Source organism: Fistularia commersonii, chromosome 3, assembly GCF_037954325.1.
Source record: "Fistularia commersonii isolate RoL2024-O1a breed Wild chromosome 3, RoL_Fcom_v1.0, whole genome shotgun sequence".
NCBI lineage: Eukaryota > Metazoa > Chordata > Actinopteri > Syngnathiformes > Fistulariidae > Fistularia > Fistularia commersonii.
Genome location: NC_141286.1, coordinates 8,582,056 through 8,609,964, shown reverse-complemented (window position 1 = coordinate 8,609,964; position 27,909 = coordinate 8,582,056). Strand labels below are relative to the sequence as shown.

Below are 27,909 nucleotides of genomic sequence, written 5' to 3'. Positions count from 1 at the left end.
ATAGATTTTTATTACAAAGCACTTGCAACACTATCTTTATTTGATAAATATATTTTCATATATAACATGCCCCCCCCCCTCCCCATCTTGATGCCAAAATGCATCAGAACAATAAATCACAATATTGAATCAGGATTTTAAACAATGCTGGGTTATTGACACCGATCCCTTGGAGCCGCATGTGAAAGCTGATCCGCTTGCACATGCGATTGTTTCAGAGATCTGGTCGCACTGCTGCCGCTGGAATGAGCCGCCACACGGATCCGTTGACACAGATCTGATGGCGACGATGTCACGGCGTGCAAATAGGAAAATTGCGATCTTGTGCTCTAATGGTGCTGAACAGCAAAGGCCTCTATTTGGTTCTGTCAAACTTTGCAGACACACACTCTGCATCCGTGATAACAAGAGAGGCAGATGGATCTCGCCACTCGTCAACTCTGGCAGCAAAACCGGAACCAATTGAGATGCCATTGGAAGCCATTTTTAATTTATTACATTAACTTCCAAGCGGAAGTGGAGACCGGTGTGAAGACACAAGGTCACTTGAGTGTATTATGGGATATCCGTCGGCTGAGTGAGCTTAGGGCAGCGTCGCCGGGAGCTAGCCTAGCGCTAGCTATGAGCTCTCTCAGATGAAGTTTAGAAGAAGTTTCCAAAGAAGAGAGGCTCGGTAACCGGAGCTCAGGTCCCCAACGTTCTGCTTTTAGGGACTCCAGGGACCACAAGTAGTCCCGGGAACGTGCACACATGTGCACTTTATTGTGGCAATTTCCTCTGGGCCAACTTCTCCTGACGGACGGACGGATGGACGCGTCCTGTGTTCTCTGTCTGGCACTTATCGCCGCAGATCTATATTAAACAGCGACGCGCAGCCGGCATATCCTTCCACCTCTGCGTGCACCTGCCATCTCAGAATCTCCCAAGCTGCCCGCCTGCCAGCTTTCCCGCGCTATCGACTGTCTATCAAGACCTCCGGTTCATTTCATCTCTTTCTGCAGCCTTCATATCACGCCGTCGTCTTTGTCATATTAATACAGACGAGCCGTCCTCCGTCCTCCGACTCACTCTTCTGAGGATCCTCATGAGTCGTGTTTAGCCTTTCGGACTCCGATAACCCCCTCGGTTTACCGTCACGGTTCCCCCCTCACTTGTCAATTTGGTCTTCCAACACGTTTTTCTGCCTGTCACCGTGATAGAAATATACTCTGACAGCGATCTGGTGGTTGACTCTTTTTTTTTTTTTTTTCTTTTGGGCGACAGGAAAATCCTGGCATTTACCTCTCTAACTTGCTCCGTCTGTCCTTTCCCCGTCTCGGTTTTTTTTTTCCCCTCCCCGCCCCAACGGTGCCTCTCCGCTGATCCTCCGATACTGCCAGCGCCTGTGAAGAACAGGAAATGAAACTCCTTTTTTCCCTCCAATCAGTCGCTCTCGCCCTTTATCGCGCAGAAACCTCGATTTCCAGCGCTGGCCGTCTTTCACTCCCCTAATGAACTCATTTTGCACGAAGGGAGAATACCATCTTATCTCTGTGGAGAAGGCCGTCTTCTCCGACACACACACACACACACACACACACACACACACACTTCCTCTCTGCCACTCTCTACTCGCTTCTCCTTACCTTCTTACTTCATATAATTGTTGCCAAGATACACCGAGAGCCTCTTGATCTGTTGTCTTCTCATTACAGGTGAGGAGGCAAGTAAGAGAGCGCTAGCGGCTCTTTAATAGAAACTCATTGACTTCACTGTTCTTCCAATCCGAGCGTTGCGCTCAGGGTACTCGGTGAGTCGGTCTGCAAGATCGATGGCTTCATCAAAATGATAGCATTGAAGCTAATATCTATCATTTATTTATTTTTTTTGAATATTTGTCAGCGAATGTGTTTTTATGAGCAAGTAGTGAGTCCCGCGGAGGAGGACAAATCGTGTGGAGGCTTTTCTGACAGCTTCACGACAATTTTAGTAATATTTGCTTGCACGTGAGATCAATATTAAATGTCAGTTGCGTTAGCATTGGAGGCTAGCACAAGCATGGGCAAACTTTTTGGGTGGCGGGCCTCAATGGGTTCTAAAATTTGACAGGGGGGCTGGAATAGAATAAAATAGAATAGAATAGAATAGAATAGAAGTGCATGAAAAAGCCATTACCTGAAAGAATTTGGTCTTTTAGCAAAGCACAAATATGCAAACCTCATTGGATAGTTTGTTTTACAGATGCATTGATTTCATAATATAAAGTCACCTTCGGTTTCAGCGGAAACGGAGTTGTTGATCTGCCTTTTTTGTCAGTGCACCCAAGTCGAGTTAGTTTTGTCGGGGCAATTTTCAGGATGGATGTGAGGTGTTGGTCAGTCAGCTTGGATCTCTGACAGGTTTTGTTGGTATTCATGATGCTGAATGTCATAATGCAAAACAACGTCTGCATCTTATGGGTTGGGAAACATGGCTAATCACTAATTTGAATGCAAACATAAAAGTTGCCTTGGTACTCAACTGTTGAATCATGGTTTATCTGTGAAAAAATGTTGCTGAGTCTGTAAATTAGCCGCAATTCTTGCGTTGACCAGTCACTAGCATAGTTAGCATGCTAAATGATTGCTGATAGTTGTATTCTTTGAAAACCACAACAGTTTCTTGGCATATCAGGAATACGGCCGTTGATCGGACTTCTTTAAACACTCGGCAATCACTGTCAACTTTCCTTTTCCTTGATCTCCCAAATTTTACAGATGGTTTCAAAGAGCAAAGTGAAAAAGGGGCATAGAAAGTAATATGCCGCACTTCAACAAAGGTCTGTGTATGAGCGGAGCGCCATCGATTTGGGGAATGCAGGTATTTCAGGGAAAAGGTATTTAAATGTGGTTTAATTACGATAAAATTGAATGTTCAGAGGGCTGGATTAAAAATCCCAGCGGGCCATATATAGCCCGCAGGCCGTCATTTGCCCATACCTGGGTTAGCGCTTCCATGTCACAGCAATGAGGTCCGTAGTTTGAGTCCAATGGGAGGGCCTTTCTGTGAGGAGTCTCCATGTTTTCCCCATGTCTGCATGGGTTTCCTCCGACTTGCTTGCACAGTCCAAAACATGCAGGAGGTTCCTAAATTGCATAGGCGTGTGAATGAGGGGGTGAAAACTAACTGCGTGACCGGTCTAGGGTGAACCGCGCCTCTCGCCCAATCACAGCAGCGTTTGGCTCCATCTCCTCCGCTACCCTGACTGCATGAAAAACAGGAAGGACAATGAGTGACTGGAACTCCTCCCTCCGGCCTGGGGGAACATCCCATTTTCCAGGTCATGGATTTTTTTACAGAAGCAGTCAGAGTTTTCAATGAGACCCAGAAAAGACAACTCAGGTTTTACTGAAACACCCAATCAGTGCTGTGCACTACTTGGCTCCAGGCTTCGCCTCAAGAGATCGATTTGTGCTGTGATTTGTTTTCTTTTCACAGTTAAGGGCCAGAGTAGTGAAGCGGTTCTCACCTCCATCTCGCGGCTAAAACGTTTTACTCTGGTTGCCAACTGAGGGACTTGTCTCCAGGTCCTCTAGCTTCCTCCCACCTTTCCAAAACATGCAGGAGGTTAATTGGAGAGTCTAAAGTGTCTGCAGGTGCGAATTAGAGAGGGAGGAGGTTCATCATACCTCTCACCAGATAGGATTTTCTTTAGCCCTCTATGAGCCTATTCCAGCTGCCATCGGGCGAGAGGCGGGGTCAATCGCAAGACCACAGAAGCAGATAGGCAACTATTCACTATCTCATTCGCACACAAGGGTAGTTTTCCCAATTTTTTTCCAATTAACCTGCTGCATGTTTTTGGACTGTAGCAGGAAACCAGGAACCTGGAGGAAACTCACGCAGACACGGGGAGAACAAGCAAACTCTACGCTGAAAGGTCAGAAGCACAAACCACTGCGCCACCATGCGCTTATTTTATTATTTATTATTATTATTACATTACTGTTATCATTATTATTATCATATTATTTATTATCATATTATCATTATTTTAGCACTTATTTTATTTTTATTTTTTAATTTTCAGATTCAAATTTTATTTATTTTATCTATTTATTTATTTATCTGTTCTGTGGTTCTTTCAGCGTTGTTTTTGATTCATTTCCTCTTTTGCTGTGAGACAGGCGGAGCCTCTCAACCGCCGGGTCTGTGTCGTCATGGCAATGCACCTGCGGTAAGACGTATTGTGATTAATGACAAACGTCTGTTTCTGCACTTCGGTCTGATTTTTCCGGAGCTTTGAAACACAACTCACTGTTGTTCGGTGGGGTCACAGAGTCACTATTTTCATCAACTCCCGCATCTTCGCTTTTCAGCTATTTTCCACTCAGCACTTAATTGCAAACAGACAGTTTTACCAAGGACATAGCAGAGCATTTAGCAGGTCAAATAACTGACCTGGAAACTTAACAAAAAACTAAAATGGAATGGTTATCAAACATTCCTAGCATTACATCTTGTGTGGGAAGGAATTTAAAATATGAATCATGTTGGTCCTTTAATGCTAGTTTTAGCTGCACCTTAATATTGAGAGACACATCAGCGAATGCAGATTTAAGCTCATTAATCAGTAAATACATTCTTTTGGAAATTACTCAGACAAGTGAAACTGACTTATCTGGATCAGTCAATTTTTTAACTTTTAGCAGACAGAAGGATGAGCGTAATCATTTAATTTGTGACATTTGTGTACTTTTCAATTAAAAACCTGCTGTGTCAGCTATGGCTGTCTGCTCGCATTATTGACGTATTATCATCCTGTTCTTAGAGAAGTAAACAATACGGTTGAAGAAGAAAATAATTGAATTAAGGATAAGAAGTGAACAGAGTGAGTTCATCAATTGGTGTTATATATAATATATTATGATATAATACAACAATACAACAATATGATATAATGAGAATGTAATAGCATTAGCGCCTCTTTTAAATTCAAAAATACCTTGACATCAGGGCTTTTAAAATTTTACCTGCATAGTTTTAAAAAGAAGTGGCAGCAGAAGTGTGTCTTCTGCACACGACCAAAGCCTGGATAGGATTCAGCTGATTTAAATGGGGTCACATCCCCCCCTGTTGGTTTAACCAGAATATCATGCAGTGATGGGGGATGACTTGTTCTGACCAGAGGAAACCACTGGAGGGCCCGGAGCTCCACGGAGAGGGAGACGGCCAGAGGATCAGGGTGTGGAGCGCCAATTGCAAAAACATAAATCATTTGACTGTTAGACTCTTGACAGCTGGTATACACACACTTACACACACACGCACTTTAATCTGTGATCCAGTGTAGGTCTCCTGTGGAGAGCAGAGCTTTAATTACAAGGAGGATTGTCTTTAGCCTCATCGGTTCTTTGTTGATACTGAAGTCGCCCTGCAGAATCATCCTTTGCTGTAATCCTAATCTTGTTTTCTCCTGCACACCGGCACTGTCTTATTGGAAGTGTCTGCCTGCTGAAAAGGAAAAATAGTTTTACTTTTTTTTTCTTTTGCCTTCTATCACTCTTCGCTTGGGGTTCAGGTACTGAGTGACAGCCGGGTGGGAATTATATGTTATGGACACACACACACACACACACACACACACACACACACACACACACACACACACTCATACACAGACACAGTGATTGGTGAACCCTATATCCTGCATTGCGAAAAAACACACACACAGAACACTGAACTAGTTTATGTATATTGTACAGATGAGGAAATATATATATAACTCATGCATGTCCTTCCATCCTTGGTGTGGTGATCTGTGGTTATATGCAGTATATATATATACACACACACACACACATGAATATACACATATATATGGCTATATATCTAAATATATAGATAAACTGTATGACACTCATGCTTAATGTGTATGTGTTTCAGTTTCTACATGTTTTGTGTGGTGATTTTGATTGAGGAAGACTGTGCTTATTTTTCCAAAAAATATTTACATTTATGTTATTTTTGATCCAGAATCTGATTTGATCCAAACAGTTTTTTTCAGCCTGATTGTGACTTGAGGTATCCCCAATGTCAGCCCCTCATGTGCGCTCGGTCCCACATCACTCGGCAGTGTTGTGACAAGTTTAAATTTTCCAGGCAGGTGCATTGAAGTTGTGCTCCGGGGCGTTAAGGGATGGAGAAATATAAACAGTGATGTGACAATGTAGAGCTGCACACACACACACACACACACACAAACACGCACAGCCCTAAAAAGGCCGTTAGTGCTACATCCGAACAGCAGGAATGGATGCAGAGGGGGAGGGTTTGGAAAAGACATCTCATCAATCATTCTGCCACTCCTCTATTCGAAATGATTTCTTTCATTTGGCAATTCCATTTGTGACTCTTCTCTCCGCTTTTACCATCTCCACCTATTTCACAGGATGGAAGATTATAATGATGCAATCATTTCCGACAACTGTTTATATTTATTCTATTTCCTGAGGCCATTGTACCTGATACCTCTTTTGGCCTGCGAACACTTATTGAGCAATCGATAAAAAGGAAAGGAGGGGAAATAACACTGGAGGAGGGGGAGAGAAGACAGAGGTGGAGGCAATGACCCAGATAATTCAATGAAGTGAATCAAAATGAGCCTGCTGCCCTCGTCTAGAGCCCCATTCACACCTTCCCCTCTGGCCCGAATGCACGCTCCATAGCTCAAGGTCTGCTCTGAGAGAACGGTCAAGTACTAAAGCAACGGTTAGAAATCTTGTGCTTTGTGACGTTTAATATCAAGATGTTGAGATATGAGTAGAGCTTAGATATCTCCTCATCACTCATGACCCTCTCATGACTTTTCCTCACACACACTCATATCCACACCTCCCCCCTGCGTTCACGCCCCCACCCCCACATCTCATCTCCCAAGAGAAGTGTGACTGAAAAGCACGGAGCTACACAGATGTAAGGTCAGGTCTTCCTCTACAAAATGTAGGAACACATTGGTGCATTATTTATATCCCTATATGTCACTTAACTAATATCTCGGCAACACACACAAACACTCACACACAAACACACACACACACAACCTCTCTCTCTCACAAAAACACAGGATAGAGTCGTAATTGCGAGTTTAGAAGCTTCCAAATTCATTATTGATCAATATTAATTGAGGTTAACTGATCGATTGACAATGGCTTGTGAATGAATGGGAGTTCAGAGCATCGAGGAGCCAACACACCCGTCTGACAGCTGGTTATCACTGCGCATGCGCCGAGGACCGGCGAACCAGCCCATAGTGTGCAGAAGTGAAAGAAGCCTGAGGCCGGCGGAAACAGAACGGGAAGTCACGGGATTAACCTGTCAAAATAAAAGCCTAGAGTTGGATATTATTTTCAGATAAAACAAAAGTATACTTTGTTAGAGAAAAAAAAAGAAATGTTTGGTGGTTCAATTGATTTTAATATGGGAATTAAGCTAAACTTCACGAGGAAAAATAAGGATTGAATCGGCAGCCACTCAAACAACATGCACTTGTCAATAGTTTGCCGCTTATCCTGCACTCAGGATCGCAGGGGAATGCTGGAGCCTATCCCAGCTGTCATTGGGTGCGAGGCGGGGTACACCCTGGACTGATCGCCAGTCAATTGCACTGCTACATATACAGACAACATTCACTCACTCAGGAGTGAGTCGGGGCAATTATTCCCATTTTTTTTACCAATTTCTTTCCAATCAATCTGCTGCATGATTTTGGACTGTAGGAAGTAACTTAAGAACTCGGAGGAAACCCACACAGACACAGGGAGATCATGCAAACTCCACACTTTGAGCTGTGAAGCCATAGTGCTAACCACTGAACAACAATACAATATAAAATATCAGCAGTTTTTTGTCATTTGTAGTACTACCTGTAATTATAAATGCAACAAAAATCTTACTGAAATGATTGATTCAAACTTAGTGAAAAGGTCTTCATTTTACATTTACAGCTAAAGCTGCATAGAGGAATAAATATTAAAAATATTTTTTGAATGAAAGCTTTTATTTTGAAATTTGAAAACACCGGATGTCATGCATGTCTTTCCGTAGCTTAACTCTTTGAGGGGCAAGTAAAGAAGGACCACAGACCTAACCTCGGGAGCTCCCTTTAGTTTATGCCCCGGAATAATGTCAAATATCCCGAGTCTTCCGGCCTCTAGGTGACCGAGGTGAGAGCCGGTGCGAGCGGGATGGCGCTGGTCACCGTTCAGCGGTCGCCGACACCGAGCACCACGTCCAGCCCCTGCGTGTCTGTGAGTATCCGTGAACTGTTGTGACATCTGGCTCAGTTCCGTCGGTGTGGAGGGTGCGTCGCCCCCCCCCCGTTTCCGCCCGAAAGCCGCTTCTCTAAGCCCTATTTTTTTGGGTGTTAACTAACTTACCGGGAAACCGAATGTCAGCCGAGTCAAAGCGAACCCGACGTGTTCGACGTTGAGCTCCGGGGAAAGTTAATTCCCCCAGGTTTTGTCGCGTTTACCCCCCACCCAGCTCCAAACACATTCATCGTTTAAGCTAAATAGCAATTTGCTAACTCCCCCCCCACTGAGCCCACTGTCAGGTCGGGGCAGCTTCCTAAGTGTTTACCCACTCGTTATTAACCCCACACTGTTGGAGATAAAGTTCATATTCTGCTTATACTACTCCTATAAACGTGTAATTTAGAGCCATTTGTTGGTGTGTGCCAATTTAATGCCATATTTGTATCCCTTCGTCTACATTGTCCCATTACGACTGGTAAATTGAGTGACAGTGACTGGACTAGAGCTGCCTGGGAAAGCGGGTTAGTGTGACAGGCCTGTTAGACCCCCTTTGGACATCCCACGGCAACAGTCTGATCTCCTTTGACTGTAACGTTCACCACATCCAGCCTTGACACACATGAAGAGCGGCGCTGGAAGGGCTGCCTCGGATAAGACCCCTTTGTCATGTTATTTGATGCCCAATGACTGCTGCAGCGACCTCAGTGATAACCATGGACCCGGATTCTTCAGCTTCTTGAAGCGGACCCGACCAGATGTCGGTGAACATTGTCCACGTGTGATGGAGGAAGCGCGATGAAAAGGCGCTTGAAATAGGATGGACGGATTTGCAAGACCGCCCAGCAGAGGAATGATCGTCAGACAACATCACACATTGTTGGAGAGTGTGGAACTGTACTGAAGGGAGGGAACATTGAAACCACTCCCTTGACAATGGCCCACATGCAGGCCATTGAATCTTATGAAAGCTCCATTTTGCACGAAATTATTTTGTTTGCCCAAATGTCTAGAGCCCAAACAAGTTTCCGCATTTAAACATTTCAAGGTGATTTCATATGATGAAATATTTTCATTCGCTTGAACTCAATAGAGAAGGTTTGAAGCTCGTAAAAGTGGGAAATTATTCCGGACTGGGGTTACCAGCTGCTTGTCATGAGACTGATGGGAAGCAACCATGTGAGCACTCTTGTGAGATGTCTGGTGCTGAGAGGAGGAGGAGGAGGAGGTGAAGGAGGGGACCAAAGCTGAGACACTCTCACTTTTGCAATGACCCAGAAAAGCACCAGAAGGAAAATTAAATTCATGTTTTTGAATATATGCGTTGCTGGCTTTTGAAATCTTCCTTTGCAGTTTGAGTACTTGTGTCCTCCTCATGATTTGGTATGAACCATTATTAACCCCCCATTTATTTCAGCTTGCAATTCTTTGCATTCTGCACAGAGGGGAGTGGTCACCCTACAGCAGTAGTCATGTATAGTAATCTGCCTAGCAGCACGACATATCTCATGTTCTCATTGGCTACGAGACCACTCCCTACACATTCAGTGCCATGGTAACCATATAGGTACATAATGTACACCAAGGCCATGTTTACTATGCTATGTTGGTTTTAAGTGCATATTGGAAGGCGCCAGCACTGAAATAATGTTGGTGATGTAGCATTGCAGGACTTTCATGGTATCACATTCGACTTTGAAAGGCGCTGAAGCAGGCATTTTGTCAGGTGACAGCTGGCCAGATCTCCGGGCACGGAGGAAGCCCTGAGTTCCCCTTTAAGTTAAACTGCTGCTAACCTACATCTCCTATCATTAATACACTTCTCGCTCCTCCGCACACGCCTCTCCATCATAATTATTTCATCGACATTACAATTACAAAGCTGTTTTCTTCACATATATTTGCATGTGCGCCCGCATTTGCATTTATGTCTGTGTGTGCTTTGACTGCCAGGATTGACAGATTGGTGCCAAAAAGAAAGTTCCCTGAGTTTTGTGAGGGATTACAGCGATGGGCTGGGATTAAAGTTGTCCGTTTTTGTGTGTGTGTGTGTGTGTGTGTGTGTGTGTGTGTGTGTGTGTGTGTGTGTGTGGTGCACCACACTGGCTGCAGTAGTGGATGGAGATGATTGCATTTGTGAGGGGGGAGGGGGGTAAAAGTGTAGTGAGCAAAGAGTGGAGTGCACGGAGAGGCAGTTTGTTTCAGCCTAGTTCCAGGCGCCTGCCACTCTGAGCCGGCACTGAAACACCACGCCGGCTTGGTCTTGTGACTGAAGTCACAGATGACAGACTTCAAGCCAAAACCTTGCCACCAGCCAGTATGGGACTCTTTTGATTGAGGGTTAATTGGGTCTGACTCAGCGTGTGGTGCAAATAATCAGACCGGGCTTTTTGGTAAATGTGATTCGGTGTGTTCTCTGCCAGTTTGATAGTGGTGTTGTGTTGGGGGCATAGCTCAGTGGTAGAGCGTTTGACTGCAGATCAAGAGGTCTCCAGGAGAGGGGGGGAGATTCCCCCCTCTCCACTGTTTGGGAGCGGCATGATGCAGGAGCTAGAAATTGTCTTTGGTTCTGAACATTCCTGGTTTGATTCCCGGCTCCTCCTTGTGTGTCAAAGTGTTGTACTGCTGTACTACTGCTCATGGCTCATCCATGATGGGTTTATAGCAGAGAACGAAATTCCAGACGAGGATTAATATTGACTAAATTATTATGTTGAGGTATGCAGGTATTGAATATTTATTTTTATGCCGGCATCTGTACTTATTTAATTTTTCCCTGTCTGTCTAGGAGTCGGGCAGTGGTGAAGATGACTGTCGCTCCCAGCCCAGGAGGTGAGAACACATGCTATTTCTCCGCATCTTCCGCATTTTTCTTTTTCTTCAGTATTCTAGCTTTGCTCTTCCAGCCCTCCTTCCAGCCCTGCTGTTAAAAGTGCTTGCCAGCGGCTGTAAGTGGGGACGTAGACCACTAGGGGGAGGTTGTACATCAGTATTTACTGCATTGAATCAGCAAATTGTCCGTCATGATGACGCTGGAAAGCCTTCTGCCAAACACCGTGTCATGGAAGTGATAAAGTTCAGCAGCATAATTAACACTTGTGTATCAGAACCATCACAATGGAAAGTAAGATTTCTCCTATTATGATTGAAGCAGTCAGAATTTATAAGTATATCTTAATTAACATCTATGTCCATAACATCCTTTTGTCAGGTGTTTATCCAAAATACCTTGCTCGCCACAACAGGGATCCAAAACAACCTTTTTTTTTTGTAGCTACACACTGAAAAGAAAACCCAAATGCTTGAATCTGTCGTTTAAATTTTAAATTTGGTTTTGCTTTGAAATCTGTCTTACATTTGTCTGGACGTGAGTCATGAGCGTCCTTCGCGGATTTTGCCGCAGCCGGTAGCAGTAATTCTCGGATTCAGTCGCACTGAACAAACAAATGGTTGTCTTTGTGAGCACCTTTGTCAATATTTGTCCGGCTCCTGTTGTGGTCTGCTGGGGTTGATCTGCATTTGGATTTACTCTCCTGTGAAAATCAAGGACATCACCATCATGATCTCCGTGCTGTGTTGACCCCTGTGGTTTTGTCACAGAGCTGCATAGACAGGAAATAGAAGGCTGCGAGAATGTTGGTTTTGCCAATGTTTAGAGTGCTCGTGATGAAACATCTTGACTGCACACAATGGCATCTGAAGTTCACATGCTGAGCCCTATCAACGACAACAGGGCTTATCATAAAAAGTGTCGTTGAAACTGTCAGTCATATTAATTTAATAAAACTTCAAATGCAAATCAATAATCAGTGCAGGACACAATTGGATATTATGAGATGGAAGTCCTGTCAACACAATACAACAGGAAGTGAGCCAGAGAGAGATCAGTTCACACACTGCATTTTGATGCAAGGGGCAAACTGGGGTGTCTTAGTGGAAGCATATCATCCTGTCAAGAGGCTCTGAGATGTCAGTCTTATGCTGACACCTGCCAGAAGACATCTGTCAATAACCCCCCGACCCCCACGAAACAACGGAGACCTCTTCTGACTATGCCTTTTTGCATCAGTATGAATATTTTCTTGTGGAGCTGTGGAGCAGTCCTTGTGTATGGTATACCTTTTTTTTTTCACCACCACCCCCAGGGCTCAAGATACCATCCACATTCCATTTGTCTATGTCTGCCACTCTTTTATGCGAAAAGTAGCGGCACAGCACCATTACAGGCATAGTGTTAGCTATTAAACATAAATGCAGTTTTCACACCAGTTTGATTCTTAAAATCAAGATCCCCCTCCCCCTGAGGAGATTGCAACTCCTTCAATGAAGGTGACAATGACATGAAGTTTTATTAGTGTGTTTTGGATAAAATGAGAACTTGGTCGTTTTATGTATTGGCGTCAGAAGGCCATCAGTGTCATGAGATATCAACAAATATTAAAATGGAGGTTTATAGTGAAGACAGAATTTTTTACATATTGGCCAAAGATTTATAGACAACACTGAGGTGAGCTCACATAGGGAGGTGGGTGGTCGGTTTTAAATTTTGGCTGAAATTCAATACACGTCAATCAGCGACTCTCCAGTCGCAGCATATTAATTGGGTTTCTGTAACCATTCAGTAAAAAAGATAACTTGCTCGACTCAAGAACGTCGGCGTCTCATTCAATATTGCGTGAACATACTCTGTCTTCCTAAGTATCTATATTAGTCGAGAACACACCACGCGAGGCAAATGTGCTTCTTCTCTGCCAAGTCAAGAGAAAACATTCCCTAAATAAGCACATTATGTTCTGTGGAGAACTCCTCCGAAAAAAAAAAAAAAAAAAAAAAAAAACTAAATCAAAACGGACTTAGATTTGCTTGATGCATGATTTTGTGGTGTTTTTACAGGAGCTGTTCCAGTGCTTGATGTAAAATGTGCATGGAAATTGGCATACAAATTTCAATGTAGTGTGGTTTGTCATGTCATATAAAGTTATCCTCCAAAAAGGAAAAAAAAAGAAAACCTTTTTTTACTCTTATATGGATTAACATCAAAAATCAGCTATAAAAACAGACCAATGACGTCAGAATAAATGACACCAAACACCCCATATTATGTGATTTCAACCCCCTCATGTTGTTATTGATGTTGGCGCCATCGCTGGCCTCATGTGGAGAGCACAAAACTTCCAGTGGAGTTTAATCTGCCATTGGACACGCGAGAAACATCTCAGCTTAGGTCACACACATTTGGAAATTGAAACGTAGTGACATCACCCCGGGCCTGTAACACACACACACACACACACACAGACATATGGTATGAAGGATGTATGGACCCAATTATCTGTTAGGTAACACAAGAGAGCAGCAGCAGCAGCTGGTAAAGGCATATGCACTGCTGTGCCTGTGAACACACACACACATGCACACACACAGCACTTATTCTGAATCTCTCTAGTCCTCTTTTATCTTTTGGCTCGGTACCTAACTCGTCATTCGTTCAGCATTTTTGCGCGCGCGCACACACACACACTCTGACATGAAGGGTGCAGCCAAGGGCCTTACAGAGTGACCCCTAATGCGTATTACATAAGAGCTGAGGTCCAATTAAGTGTGTCCTCCCCACCCCTCATATGGATCCAAGTAGCAGTCTGGGCCAGTACATTGTGTAGGCGCCGCTCAGACGAAGGAGAACTCTGGTCTTTGCAGTTAAAATGTTCGCCCTGCTGGATTTCTCGCATTGAGCCTTTTCATCTTTCTCTCGGTTCGGTTGATCGCTCCCTCGCGCCCCGCGTCTTTTTGTTGTGCTCCCTCAGCGTGCCCACACAAACACCTGTCTGGCCTTCAACCCTGCAAACGCCAGCACCGTACCAATGAAGTTCATTACTTTCGACACAATGATGAATCTTTCGCCTCCCTCTGCTGCTGCAGGACTGACACTGACTGTCAAGGACGGTGTTTGAATACCCCCTTTGTCAAAAAAAAATCTGTTATAAAAACTACATTTATGATTTGCACTCTATTCAAAGTCCCTGAAAGACTGGTTACCTCCTGTTAGGGAGAAATTGTCCCACCGCGGCTGTCATACAAAAGAGCCTGTAACATGATGTGTCTTGCTGAAAGGTCACAAGTCTGAAACTTTCTGCTTCCGTCGAATACGCTCAACCTGCAAGGTTTGATTCCCCGCAGTTTTTTAGGATATAATCCTAGGCTGTATTACTTTTATAGTAATTGTGGATGTTATGACTGTGCAGGAAATGTATATGTCAGGTGAGACATAGAAATGACACTGCTAAAGCCATGAGTACGCAGATGGATAAGGGTTGAAGCTGAAAAATTACCTGAAAATGGAAAGAAGCTTGTTGTTGTGTTTGTTTTCTGTTTTGTCTGCAGTGTTAGGCAGCTTTTCTTCTTCCAGGCCAGAACGCAGGCCTCCGTCTATGTCCCTATCATTTATATCACTGGCTGTTTGTTTAAATACAATGAAAACAAAGTCATGTGTCAGTGCCCTGTCTGTCTGTGGTGCGTTTGGCTGCGAGAATAACAACCGAGAAGAGGAGAGCAAAACAGGCTGATAATTCAAATGATTTGGATTGCCGGTCTCTGTGCTGCTTCAGCGTCCTCCCGCCATAGATGGATCGTCTCTCTTTCATTCAGAGCTGGTTCAGCGACTCCAAGAATCCAATCTTTCGATTTGATTCGACATGTAGAACAAGCAGGGACGGAGAAGAACAACAACCCTGGAGCAAACTGGATATGTGGAGACGTGCCTTTTCAAGTTTACAGACCTTTCCCACAGTCATTTCCACTTAACACCTGATACCACTCCTGCCTTCCCGCACCTGCTATCCAAACATGGGGTTTTTCCTGTCCGGGATTAGGGACAGCACTTAAAGTACCCCGTAATTAGAAGTACAATAACTCCCTAATGCACCAGGTATAGTGCTTTACGCTGAGAATGCTGACACAAGTGTATCCAGCAGTACACATAAGAACATTAATGCGTATACTCGCAGGTCATATTAAAATTTCTTTCAATATAAAAATCACTGAGTACTTTATTTTTGCAAACCTTATGCAAAAAGAAACTTTACCGCAATAGTGTGATGAGCACTGCAGGCGTCACAGACAAACCCGGATACTCAGCGGTGCGTTGTATTTACAGTATTTTTGCAAGCAGCAAACACACACAGCCGTCTTTTGTCTCTCATATCTTGGCTGACTCCCTGTTTCTCCAAGGTGAAGTTCTCCTGTTGCAGGAACTGGGCAGCAAATGTTACTCAGTGAAAAGTAGACTGACGGATTTTTATTTATTTCTTTTTACAGTATTTAATTCTCAACACTAATCGTGGTGCTGGTTAATTCTATTTCCTAATACAATTCCTCTACTCTCATACTTCACTATTTGTAACACATTATAGCCCTGAATTGTCCAGACATGTAAATGAGTGAGCAAATGATTGCATGTCTTTATTATATGTCAATGAGCAATCTGTCCAGACAGTACTCCGCCTCCCACTCAAAGACAGCGGAGATAGGCTCAAGACCCCCCTGTACCCTAAGTGCGGGATAAGCTGTATAGATAATACGTGATTGAAAATAACCATTAAATGGAAAGCAGAAGTGCCAAGCAGAAGAAGGTGGGCTGTGTCGATGAACCCCCAAGCCATCTCTCCATGTTTGGAATAAGCAAGGAATACACAGTTAGCGGTGCACCAGCCACAAAAATGTATAAGGGATGTGTTGTTATATTGCGACAAAACATTGCTGAGAGGGCGGAGGGAGAAAATGAGTTTTGCGTATAAAGAACGTGATGATTGAAAGATGGATGTCTGTTTCCACAGGCAGTTAAGAAATAAACAACCCAAGTAGATAGTGCTAAAAATGTCCTTTTTGTGGCTCAGTTACTGAGATGCAGGGGGGGTTGTTATTATACTTTTGTGTGGCAGCCGGATGACCAGAAGTACCATTAACCCACACCACTCACAAATAAACACGGCTCTCTGACCCGCATGTTTCGGTCCCGTCCAATCCAATGAGGGGACTTTTATGCCGCAGACGGCCGTTGTGCAACCTTTCCAGAGCCCGGCCAAAACATCACAACAGCCTCTCGTGTTACCAGCGCGCGCGAAACCTAACGTTCCCACAGAGGGCATGCAAATTACACGACTCTAAACACAACCACATGACCGAAGCGTCGGAGCAGCTGTGTGTGGATTGTGTGGCCGCGGTCACACCGGGGAGGGAGGAGGGCGGCTGACACTTGGGGTGCCAATCAGAAGGTGAGACGAAGGGTTAGAGTGACGACGGGAGCGCAGGTGTTTTTGTCTGGAGTGTGATGTAATCAGTGGAGGTCAGGGCAGGAGGCCCTGCACGTGGCAGGTTAAATATCTGCTGTTACGGTTTATGACTTGTGTAGGCGCTCCTGTTTATCTAAAAATTCGAACTTCTCGTTTTTCTCCATTTTGGATTCAAGAAAGCAGTAGCAAGCAAAATATTCGTATCACGCATTGTTGACCTAATCTGCTGAGAAACGTGCCCCTTCCAAGTGTAATATTTTGGTTTTGATATGTTTTATAAGATACGGGAGCAAGACAAATGCGTATCTAAAGACCGTAATGGGGAGATTTGTCAGACAAGAAAACATTCGCCAATGATGCACATCTCGCTTGATTCAGAGGAGGCTTAGAAGACATGCGTGAGGGCAAAATTTGCACCTGCAGGCCTGGATGGTGTCTGGGAACCTGTGAATGCATGAGACGTGTGCAACTGTCACATATTTTCCTTTTACAAACAACCCCATGTGACTGAAAAACACTCAGCGGAGGAACGTTGGCAGGCTGTGCTGCAGTTAGACTTTGCACAAATACAGCAGTAAACCTGACGTGCACATCATAGAAGCGCTCTGCCAAGGCCCTCACTTTTGTCTAATTCAATCAAACCTCACATAAAAAGCATCCATCGCTTCCAGGCCTACTGGACCCGTACCGAGTGTATCAGCTAATAAATCGAACAATAAACGGACGCCCATGGAAACAAGTGAAAATAGTGAGTGCGTGGTGGATCTGAAGTACACGCCAAAGTATTTCTTTACACACTTACGCAAACCCAAGACTCGTGAATAATGTATGAAAAAAAGCCTGTCGATTAAGAGAAAGGACAACAATAGGCTCAGGTTGAGTTCTACTTTGAATTTGAATCTGTTGTCATCGTCACAGAAGACACAACCAATATGACATGTAGATACATGGCGATAGCTTGAATTCTACACGAGGATTCAGCTCGGAGTCACCTTTTGAAGTCTTATCTCTCCGAATATAATGGGTCTTGCTCGCGCTCATGTATTGTCAGAGAGGTCAGTTACTTGTTTGTGCTATCATAGGGTCACAAATTATAAGTCTAGCATTGTGTGGATGGAGGTAACTGATGTCACTTGGAAGCTCATGTGGCAAATATAAAGCGGGGTCTCCATAAACGTTGCTGTAGAGCTTCTCCAGATAGGGCCTCGCCGCACGTTTGGCTGAAAAAGAAGAATATAAACTGTTTGAAAGGCTAAAAATGAGTAAAAATCATGCTGGGCATTTTCCAGGATGATGTCAGTAAGGCAGTTTTGTGCATTTGTACCATTGATCTGCGGAGCCCGGTTCAATCCTAGCTCAACAGAACACGCTTTGGTGCTTCCCCCACCGTGTCCCTATGGATCTGGCCCGGTGCTGCAGTCAGCCGTTCAGCATGGAGGGTCTGCTTCCAATTTGCCCCTCGCTCCTTATGTAACCGAGCACAAGACTTTTGTGTTGACAGAGATGAAGGACTGAGAAGAGACAAGTCTCACTGAACCCGCTGCCAAAACCAAAAAGCAGTTTTATTACATTAGCTTGTTGAGCACATCCCCTGTCGACCCTGACGTACAATCAGTTGACGGTAACGACATTATCTTATTATGAAATGATTCACATATTTCTCCGAAGTCAGATTTGTATTATATGAGTTTCAGAGTAATGCTCATGTAGGTTAGACAGTGTCACACTATGACCTTTTAAAGTATGTTGAAAATTAAAACTACGACCTTTTAAAATATGTTGAAAATGGAGATCGTAACTTTTCAGCCCCATTATTACAATATACCCCCCCCCTAGGTAAATCAATTGTGCTGATCTCTAAATGACTTCCCCTGTGAATTGGTACCGAGGCCCCTTTTATATCCACCCATCCATCCATAATCGTACCGCTTATTGCAAACTCAGGGTCACAGGGATGCTGGAGCCTATCCCAGCTGTCATCGGGTTAGAGGCAGGATTCACCCAGGGCCGGTGGCTGTTTGATGGCAGGGACACATATAGAGGCAAACAACCATTCACCCTCTCATTCAAACATCTGGGCTTTTTTTTTATCCAATTTATTCCAATTAACCTCCTGCATGTTTTGGATTGTGGTGGGAAAGTGGAGAACTTGGAGGAAACCCACAAAGACTTGGAGAGAACATGTAAACTCCTCACATAAAGACCCTCCCTGTGCCCCCCTATTATACTGTATATCAGCTTTAAATAAAACTGAAATATAGACATTAAATTTCTAAAAAAAACAAAAAAAATCAATCAGTAATAAAATAAGATAAAAAATGCAAAAGACCAAAAAAATAATAAATAATGATAAAACAAAAAAGACAGACTTTGTCTTGGATAAACTCCGGATAGATTTTGAACATTACACATTTACATGAGAAAAAAATAACTAATATTTATTTACATAAAGGTTAGGATTTTAGTTTTAATGTTTCTCACGCTAAATATCCTGATGTACTTTTTCCCTCTAAATCTTGCCAGTGGAGTCTGTGGGTGATCTGGGCTGCATACCGCCGGGGAAGAGGCTCCATGCCCGGGGAAAAGGCTCCATGCCCGGGGGGGGGGGGAGCCTCGCGTCCTGCCCGCTCCCCATAAAAAAAAAAAGAAACGAGCGGTGCCTCTGGAGCTCCGCCGGGCGGAGGCGGTCACCGCTTCCCCCCGCCCCTGCCTGGCTCCCCACGTGTCCCCGGCTCCTCCCCTCTCCGCGCCGACTCTCCCTGAGAGTCTGACCCGAGTCAGATCACTCACTGTCGGGTAGCGTTCACGTCGGCGCTCGGTCGAACTCCTCCAGGAGCCCCCGCGGCAGCGAGGACAGAGAGAGCCCGGGACAACCGCTCTGAGACGACCTGGCGTCGCGTTATCCACATGCGATAGTTTTTCCCCGCCTTATTTAATTCCTCTTCTTTCGGGATATTTTTTTTTGTTTTGTTTTTGTATCATTCAGAAAAGGGAATCAATCACAACTCCTCGCAATGCAGGAGCACATGAGTGAAGAAGAGGAGTAGGAAGTGTGTGTGTGTGTGTGTGTGTGTGTGTGTGTGTGTGTGTGTGTGTGTGTGTGTGTGTGTGTGTGTGTGTGTGTGTGTGTGTGTGTGTGTGTGTGTCCTTGACCAAGAGCTTGAGCCCCACTCCTCCACGGTCCCCCTTCTCCCGCCGACATGACCCTCGGTGCGGTGTCCGGCTCTGACAGCTCGTCAGCGGTTAGCTTCTGCTCCTGCTGCGGGGCCAAGATGGTGCCCTACTTCAGCGACGACGCGGTGGTGTCCAAGAACCAGATCAACCAGCTGTAAGTCACAGTGAACAGCTGGATTTGTGTTTGGGGGGGCATGTTTAATATAAAGTATGTTAAAACATAGTTTAACAAGTTTCTTGAGAAATTTTAGGAGTCAGTTCCAGGGGGTTGACAATCAAAATAAAAACTGGACTTTCGACTATCTTTAAGTGTTAGACATTAGGAGATATGAAATATGATGACAAACTCCTATGCGCACACCGGTCATATTATTTTGCAACATGGGTGTTGAAAGCATTTCCTGATGACTAAGACGCGAGGTCTTACTCACCCCCGTTCTTTGTCCTTATGAAGACTTAATGGCTCTGCGAGAGTGAATCATCCAGCGGCTCCTGCCACGTCTCGGGGGGTTTCTGTATTGCTCTTGAGTTATTTCAGCTGACCGCTATGTTGGGGATGTCGGGAGAAGTTGCCCCTCTTTTGCTTAGAGTCAATGGGTTGTCGTTGTTATTGTTCGGGAATCAGCTGATTCACACAAAACTACTTGGGTGGACTCCAGACTGAGCCATTATTCCCATTATTTCAGGTTATTTCACATTTTCATTACATTTAAAGGAAAAGCATGACTCAACAAGATTGAGTGGACATCCGGGGTAAAAAGTTGTTCATTGACATCAGCTGACTATAATAAAGTAGAATACGGCTGACATTATCTGGGATTGCCGTCTGTCTTGATTATTGATCAGACGCCAGCAGTTGAATCAGAAATCATAAACCAAATCTCTGCATCTGGATCCACATCTATTGATTAGACTATAAACTTTGAGAGATTGTTGATGAGTGACACGTCATTAATGACTCCTCTTGGGATTTTTTAATTTTAATCCGTGATTGAGGTGGCCCGCCGGCATTTCGACAGAAAATCAGTCCTCTGCGTTTTGCATGTAAAAGGATTTGGTTGAGTCGTACATGCAGTGAGGACAAGTCTTCCCTTCAGAACAGATCAAAGACTACTCTGTTCTCGTCCCATCGCTGATGCGGAGCAGGCTTAGATAAGCTTAGCAAATTAGGAGGGGGAAAAAAAGGGGGGGGGGGGAGATCAATGCTGAAATTACTTCAAGTGGATTAAAAGATGATGAAATCACCTTTTAACCAATTTTCCAGGAAGTCTATTTGTTGGTCTTTGCTGTCTGTGTTTCGTAACATTTTCGTGAGCGAGGAAATTAGTTGTGCCCGGCATGAGAACCGACCCTCCGTCATAGTGTCAGAAAAGCCGGGCGATTGTTTTTCTACCATCTGTGTTTGATTGCACGGCCAGGTTACCCAATAAACTGCACATTTAGGCTTTTATGAGGGCCGGCCCACTGTTTAAGAACGGTACTTTTTTAATGCAGTTTACACAAGGAGGGTTTATGGGAAGAGGTTGCAGCAAGAGGAGTGTTGGCAGGTGCGTGTGTGCGGTAAATGCCGTCAGATGTGGAGGTTTTCTCGGGACTTCCTGGTTTTGTCGGCCCCACTGCACGCTGATTGTTTTTGTCGTCACCCCTCCGTCTTCCTCTAAGAAGAGCCTCCATCACAACATGGAGGACATAAATTCATCTAACTTGTAGTACAGATGATGTGTGTGTGCGCGCACGTGCCGGCATTGCACTCATGCTTCTTTGTTTTGTGTTTCTGCACAGTTTGTTTGTACTAGGGCCGTCTGCTCTCCCCAGGATGTTGGTAGTACTCTAATGTTTAACCAGGGTTTGCATGAATTACAAGGCTTACTGCCGTGGAGGAAGTTAAGTGTTATCTGTGTTCTAAATTGCGTGTAAAATACAGTTGTTGTCATACATAGTTTAGAAATACGTCTGTTTGTTGCAGGAAAAATGGGCTGGATAGCGACGAGACACAACATGTATGTTTGCAAGAGATATCTATTTAGCATCCAAACAAGGTTTAAATTTTGGATATTGTGCCTCCTGACATGGAACGGGATCCGTCCAGCATGGTAGAACTGTTTTCATCCATCGCCAAGCGAGGGAATGTTAGGCGATGCTCCGTTTCCTTGAAGCTCCTTTACAGTAGAGCACAAAATTTTTTTCTTCCAAGTCATGAATCCCACTGTTTGCTTTTGGCCCTTTGTGTACCAAATGTATCGCTGCATTTAGCTTCTCACTGTTTTAAAAACAACCCGGAGTTCCCGGAGTTTCTTCATTAATGTTTAACCGTGGCTATTTTACTATTTTATCTAGATTGGAGAACCGCTATCTTGAACGGCAGCCCATTCCCTTTCAGATTACGAGAAGTTCACCGAGATGACGCGCAGGCTGACCGTAGACTGCACAGAAACTTACTGAAGAATGGGATGCAAAAATGTTTCACTTGATCGCATGTGAGAACGCCGCTCCACCCTGTTTGTTTATCAAATAACGGGTGAGCTGTTGGAACTTAAGTGTGACCTAGTGTCCGACTTTCCCCTCATCAGCAGCGACCCACCCCCCGCCCCCTGCTTTTGTTCAGCAGTCCACAGTTTAAACTGCGATCATCTTTCAAAGATAATGCGCAATTGAGGTTTCCCAGGCCAACTCAAAGCTTTTCTGACAGTCTCAGGATGTTTGCCTCCCGTCAGCCGTTGCGGCACCCTGCTAATCTGACTTTTTAACCTGCTCATCTCACTTGTCACAGTCCTCCGCTCGTTTTTTTTCCATGACCCCCCCCCCTCAATAGAAGGGATCAACATGCACCTGTGTACATGAAGACACGCACACACACAGTCGCGGACCCTGAGAGGCTCCCTGTCTTTTCTGTGGGCTGTATGTCTTGGGTACACATAAGGCCGTATCCAGGCCTGCCCAGCATAGAGCATAGCCCTATATTTATCCCACTTTCCTCCTGAGAGTGACTAATATGGACACAGGCCTGTGGGGGGGGGTCACCCAGTTATCTGTGCACTGTGTGGAGTGAACCTTACATAGCGATGATTGTGTCTGTGACTGTTGCCCTAACACGTACCCGGAGCCTCAACTCTGCCAATGGCCTAGGAGGCGCAACGCCAAAAAGATGACCCAGCCTACTCTGTGCGACCAACTTTCGACTGGGTGGTCGTTCTTTATCTCCCGTCCAGAATAATCGCCTCCCTGCCCGTCGCACCGTGCCAAGCAGCTGCCGAGTCGAACCTGATGCACTCCATTCAACTCCATTCAATCATAACTGGTTTTTTTTTTTTTCCCTGTTAAGGAAACTATATCACGGTGGAATCAATAAGCCACTCTCAGAAACAGGACCAGGTTTATTGTTGTGTTTTTAGACCCCCTCTTTTTTTAATGCTTTTTTTTTTTTTGTTCACATGAACATGCATTACTGGCAGATGGAAACAAAAAGCAATGTGTCTTGTCACCGTTTGTTGCGAAATTCAGTTCTTACGCCTGCGGGCAGAGCTTTATGTAAGAAGTCGACGTTTATGTCATGAGAGGAATTTTGCATCTGCTAATAGCCCGAGACCCAGGAGCTTCTCAGGCTTGGCCGGGCTTCAGGGTGAACTTCTGCAGCAGGCATCTGGTGTCACGGCATCTGCGAACAGATTCTATGTACAGTAAGTCGGCAAAACGCGTCTGAATGCTGTCTATCAATAGCTTGAGACTGTTGAAGGACCAGTGTATTTTTAGCAGCTGTCGTTCACACTCCCTTGCCACCTCTCCCAGTTGAGACACCGAGCCTCCACTTTCTCAACGGGTTTATGTGGAAGTGTAAAATATGCATTTGCTTTGCGCGCACGTGCGCACCCCTCCTCGGGTGGGAGCGTGTCAGTGTTGTATTACAGACGACTTTGTACAGTAGGGCTGCTATACATGGTCAATGCCAAGTGCAGTGCGTGAGCACAGTGGGTCATGGCATGCGGGGGATCGAGGAGAGGGAGTTTCAAAAGTAGGGTAAGGACTGAAGTTGTTTAGAAATGCAGAAGTGAGGAAGCTACGGATGTCGGAGTGAGAGGAAACAGCTGGGTCAAGGGTGGATGGGTTATGGGAAATAAACCCAACATGCTTTTTTTTTTTCTACCCCTGTTTGTGAGCTGCACTTCCACAGTCTCGGCAAACTGCTGAAAGGGCAGATGGATGACAAGAAAGGATGGAGAGATGAGGTTACAGAGGAAAGGGGGGGATGACAGTAAGCCTAAATGGTGCACAGCTTTTTTTGTGTGTGTGTGTGTGTGTGTGAGAGAGAGAGAGAGAGAGAGAGAGAGTTTACATAGTCAATCTGTAGAACCTGATGAACTGTAGAGGGTGGGTTCATTGAGTGTAGGGTTGGAAAAAAAAACATCCAGCTCAGTGAAAACCTAAGAATAATAGTTATTTCCTTACACGCTGTTAGAAACACACGGGGCATTCATGTCATCACCTCTCCTCCAATGACTCCAGAGATCCCTTTTATTTTCATCCTGTGTTGTTTGTCCGTCACCCCAAAGTCATAGTTTGTAGTTCTGCAGGCGATGAAACCGCCGCTATGTCGGTTAAGCAAAAACCGGTTCGCCAACTCCGCCGTGAAGCTTTTATTTTTTGTACTAACATTTTGGTAACCGCAGTCTTTCCATGTGCTGAATACGCTGTCGGGAGATTTTCAATATCAGACCTCTTGCTCAGCATCATTAAGTTATGCCCGTGGCCTCCTGGTTGTCACATGACACCGGCCATAAGCAGCTGCAAAAGTAGGTCTCAACCTGTTTTATTAGTATCTTGTGTGACTATACAAAAAAACAAACAAAAAGCTTGTCATTCACAGACATTCAGGTTGTCACATGCACCAACTGTTCGGTATCCAGTTGAACCACTGACCTACCTCGGTCTATAACATGTCCTTCTCAATGCAGTGACCTCAGTCACGCTTTTATTAGATTAAGTATTCTGGAGAGGCGCAGAACCTCATTTAACATGACCTGCTTCTCGTGCCGGCAAACTATTAGCCCGCCAGTCGTGGCGGAGGAGCGGGGCCTCTGTCTTCCTTCGCTGACCCCTGGGTCCACACCCAGTCCCCCCCATCCTTCCCTACTGGCAGCTGCTCAGAGCGAGTGTGTCAGTGTGTGTAATCCAGCTGTGTGGAGGGAGCGGAGAACATTGTGTTCTGAGTTCACATCGGAGCTTGTTTTGCTTGCGTCGGTCTGTCAGCTCTGATTTGGGGACCCTGCAGACCAGACACCAGATGAATGGAGCATTGTGGCTTTGACATAAGGCCTGTCTGACAACGCTCATCCGTTAACTGGGGCTGACCTCTAAGTGGGAGAGGTCGGGATGGTTTAAGAATAATGATTACGAAATAAAGTACATGTAATGTCGGGTGGAAGCTCAAATATGATTAGATAAGCTTCTATTAAAGTGTCTTTGTTTTCTCTCCCCCTCCAGCATCAGTGAGAGTTTTCTCACTGTGAAGGGTGCAGCCCTTTTCCTTCCCAGGGGAAACAGCCCGACGCCAAACACCGCGCCGCGGATGAGCCAGCGAAGGAACAAACACACAGGTAAAGATTTTAAACAGGTCGATGACAGCTGCATCATCTCCCGAAGCTTATCTCCTCCACCTCGCCGGCTTCCAGCCTCCTAAAATCAGACCTGCGGGAAGAATTCCGAGATAAAATTACAGAGTGTTTTCAGATGGAAATTCCTCAGCTGCATCATGAATAACAGCTGGCGTCAACCGAGGCGGTTTCTCAACAGGGCAAAGCGCATCCAGCGCCGTCGATGTCTTGCCATGGGATGGCTAGAAGGGGGATCGAAACAAAACTGAAAAATCCCAAACCTTTTTTGAAATTGGTGAGGTGATGGATGCTGAAAATTTAAGTTTGTAAATAAGTAAAGTGATGCTCCTTGTGCACAAAACACCTCCCTTCTATTGTAAGGAATTGTTCAACTTTGGCCTGAATGCCCTGATTGCTATATTTAGTAACAGAAACCCCCGTATAGAATCTAGGGCAGGCTTTTTTTCTACCCCCTCGCAGACATATTCAGGTGCACAATGAAGCAGATACTGGCTTCGGGGGAAATGACACCGTATCTAGGATTTATTGTTCACTTTTCTAGGATGCGGTCGTGGCGAAGTGTAAGGTAAGACTAAAAAGGACGCCCCACATTGTTTCCCCAGGTGACCTCCAGAAGCACCTCCAGACCATGTTCACTGTGCTGCGCCCAGAGGACACCATCCGGCTGGTGAGCGACACAGAACGACACACTTTTACTTATGTAAAAACCAATCAGTAGGTCGTATGACGATATGTCCTAGGATGAGATACTGAGCCTCAAAGTTGCTCCCGATGGCCTGGTTAGCGCCCCGCATGGTAGCTCCGCCGCCATCGGTGTGTAAATGGGTGAATGCTATCAAGTGTAAAGACCATTTGACTTAAAAGAAAGGTACAGGCTTTCAGTTTCCTTTTCAAAAACACCCGATTGTCTGATTCCAAGAGTCGGTAACTTCCACGCTTGGCCTGACTGGCAGCTCCAAAGTCATCCCAAAAAGAGGAGAGAGGGGCTTTGAGAAGAACGGGCCTTCGCCCGTGTAGGTGGCAGCAATGAATTCATGACATTTCTCATGGAAATGAGCTTTGCTTTGGTGGCGACTGAAAGTGAGCTGACATAATTTTCGAGGCGATCTCCGGTTCTCACCAACCATAAATCTTCAATCTTTGTAGTCACAGTTAACAGTTAAGACAATTCATATTTCATTGTATTTCTTATTCTTCCTCCTTTCTACTATTATCTATTACTGTTATGTTTTTTACTTGAAACTCTGGCACAACAAATTTCCTTCGGGATAAATAAAGTTGTTCTCATCATCTCATCTCAAATCATCAGATTGGACATGGAGGAGACCGAGTTTCCGAATGTAGTAATAATGGCCCCAATAGGAGGAAGCATGGCTTTGGTGGTAATAGATTAGTTGAAAGCATGAGCTGCAAGAAGCCTCTATTTTTGGTGACTTTTCTTTCCAAAAGATGGATTTTCAAGACAGACGAGACAGTTTTACCCTAATCTCTCTTTGCCTTTTCCTCCACCCACTCACCCATTTTTTTTCGCCCCCCCAGGCCGTCCGCCTCGAGAGCGCGTATCCGCAGCTAACGCGCTACATGGTGGTGGTCTCCACCAACGGTCGGCAGGACACGGAGGAGAGTATTGTACTTGGCATGGACTTCTTCTCCTCTGACAGGTGAGTTAAACACTAACAGCAGGTCACACTTTGCATTCATTTGCAAATTAAACAAATTCAAATTATAATTTTATTATCTCTACATCAAACCCTTTTTGAACTGAAAAAAAAACACCTACTTTTGATTTTCATCTCATGTTGTGCAATGTGGAAAAGCCAGAGCCGGGTTGCAGACTCATTAATTATCTGCTTCGGCACGTCCTGTATTATGGCAAACCGGTATATCTTGATTTGTTGTTTCAATTACGTAACGCGTCGGTCTTCTTGCCAGCTGCTGCTCGGTGGGTTTGGTTTTACCGCTGTGGAGTGACACGCGGATCCACCTGGATGGAGACGGGTAAGAACCTGCGCCCCCGGCTTATTACTTCATTTTTTTTCACCGCCTTGCCACCCCGACTTGTTTGCCGACCGTCTCTCTCTTTCTTTGCAGAGGATTTAGCGTGTCGACTGTAAACAGGGTTCATGTTTTCAAGCCAGTGTCAGTCCAGGCCATGTGGTAAGTGTCTTTTATTCCATCCGAAAGTATCAAAAGTAATAACTTGCAACAACTTGAAGTCACATTAATCGCAAGTGTGTGTGTGCTTGCGCTCAGGTCGTCTCTCCAGTCACTACACAAAGCATGTGAGGTGGCCCGCTGCCATAACTACTACCCGGGTAGCCTATTTCTTACTTGGATCAGCTACTACCAGAGCCGGATCTCATCCAACCAGTTCTGCATCAACGAGTGGAACGCCATGCAGGACGTGGAGTCGCACCGCGCCAACTCACCTGTTCTCTTCACAGACCTGTGAGTAGCCGCTGGCTTATTATTTTGCTGTTTCGGTCAGGGTTTTGGGAATTTGATTTTGAGACTTTATTGAGTTGTGATTTTTTTTTTTCCCCTCTGGAACAAATAATATCAAATGGA

At 44.9% G+C, this 27,909-nt stretch overlaps 1 protein-coding gene across 3 annotated transcripts in view; it reads left to right on the top strand.

Moving 5' to 3' along the window:
* Positions 1–8,073: 8,073 nt before the first annotated feature.
* The window catches only part of ssh2a (slingshot protein phosphatase 2a), a 30,767-nt gene continuing 10,931 nt past the window's right edge, over positions 8,074–27,909 (top strand). For 2 of the 3 annotated variants that reach the window (XR_015104907.1, XM_086143504.1), the window contains exons 1-7: positions 19,335–19,886; positions 25,211–25,323; positions 25,944–26,008; positions 26,881–27,002; positions 27,274–27,339; positions 27,433–27,498; positions 27,595–27,789. Coding sequence is in view for 2 of the 3 variants with exons in the window: in XM_086143504.1 (XP_085999630.1) it covers positions 19,759–19,886; positions 25,211–25,323; positions 25,944–26,008; positions 26,881–27,002; positions 27,274–27,339; positions 27,433–27,498; positions 27,595–27,789 (755 nt within the window). In the remaining variant the exon portion in view is untranslated. Of the gene's footprint in view, positions 8,268–11,058; positions 11,103–19,334; positions 19,887–25,210; positions 25,324–25,943; positions 26,009–26,880; positions 27,003–27,273; positions 27,340–27,432; positions 27,499–27,594; positions 27,790–27,909 lie in introns of those variants that run through there. The other variant, XM_086143506.1, reaches the window with a different exon arrangement.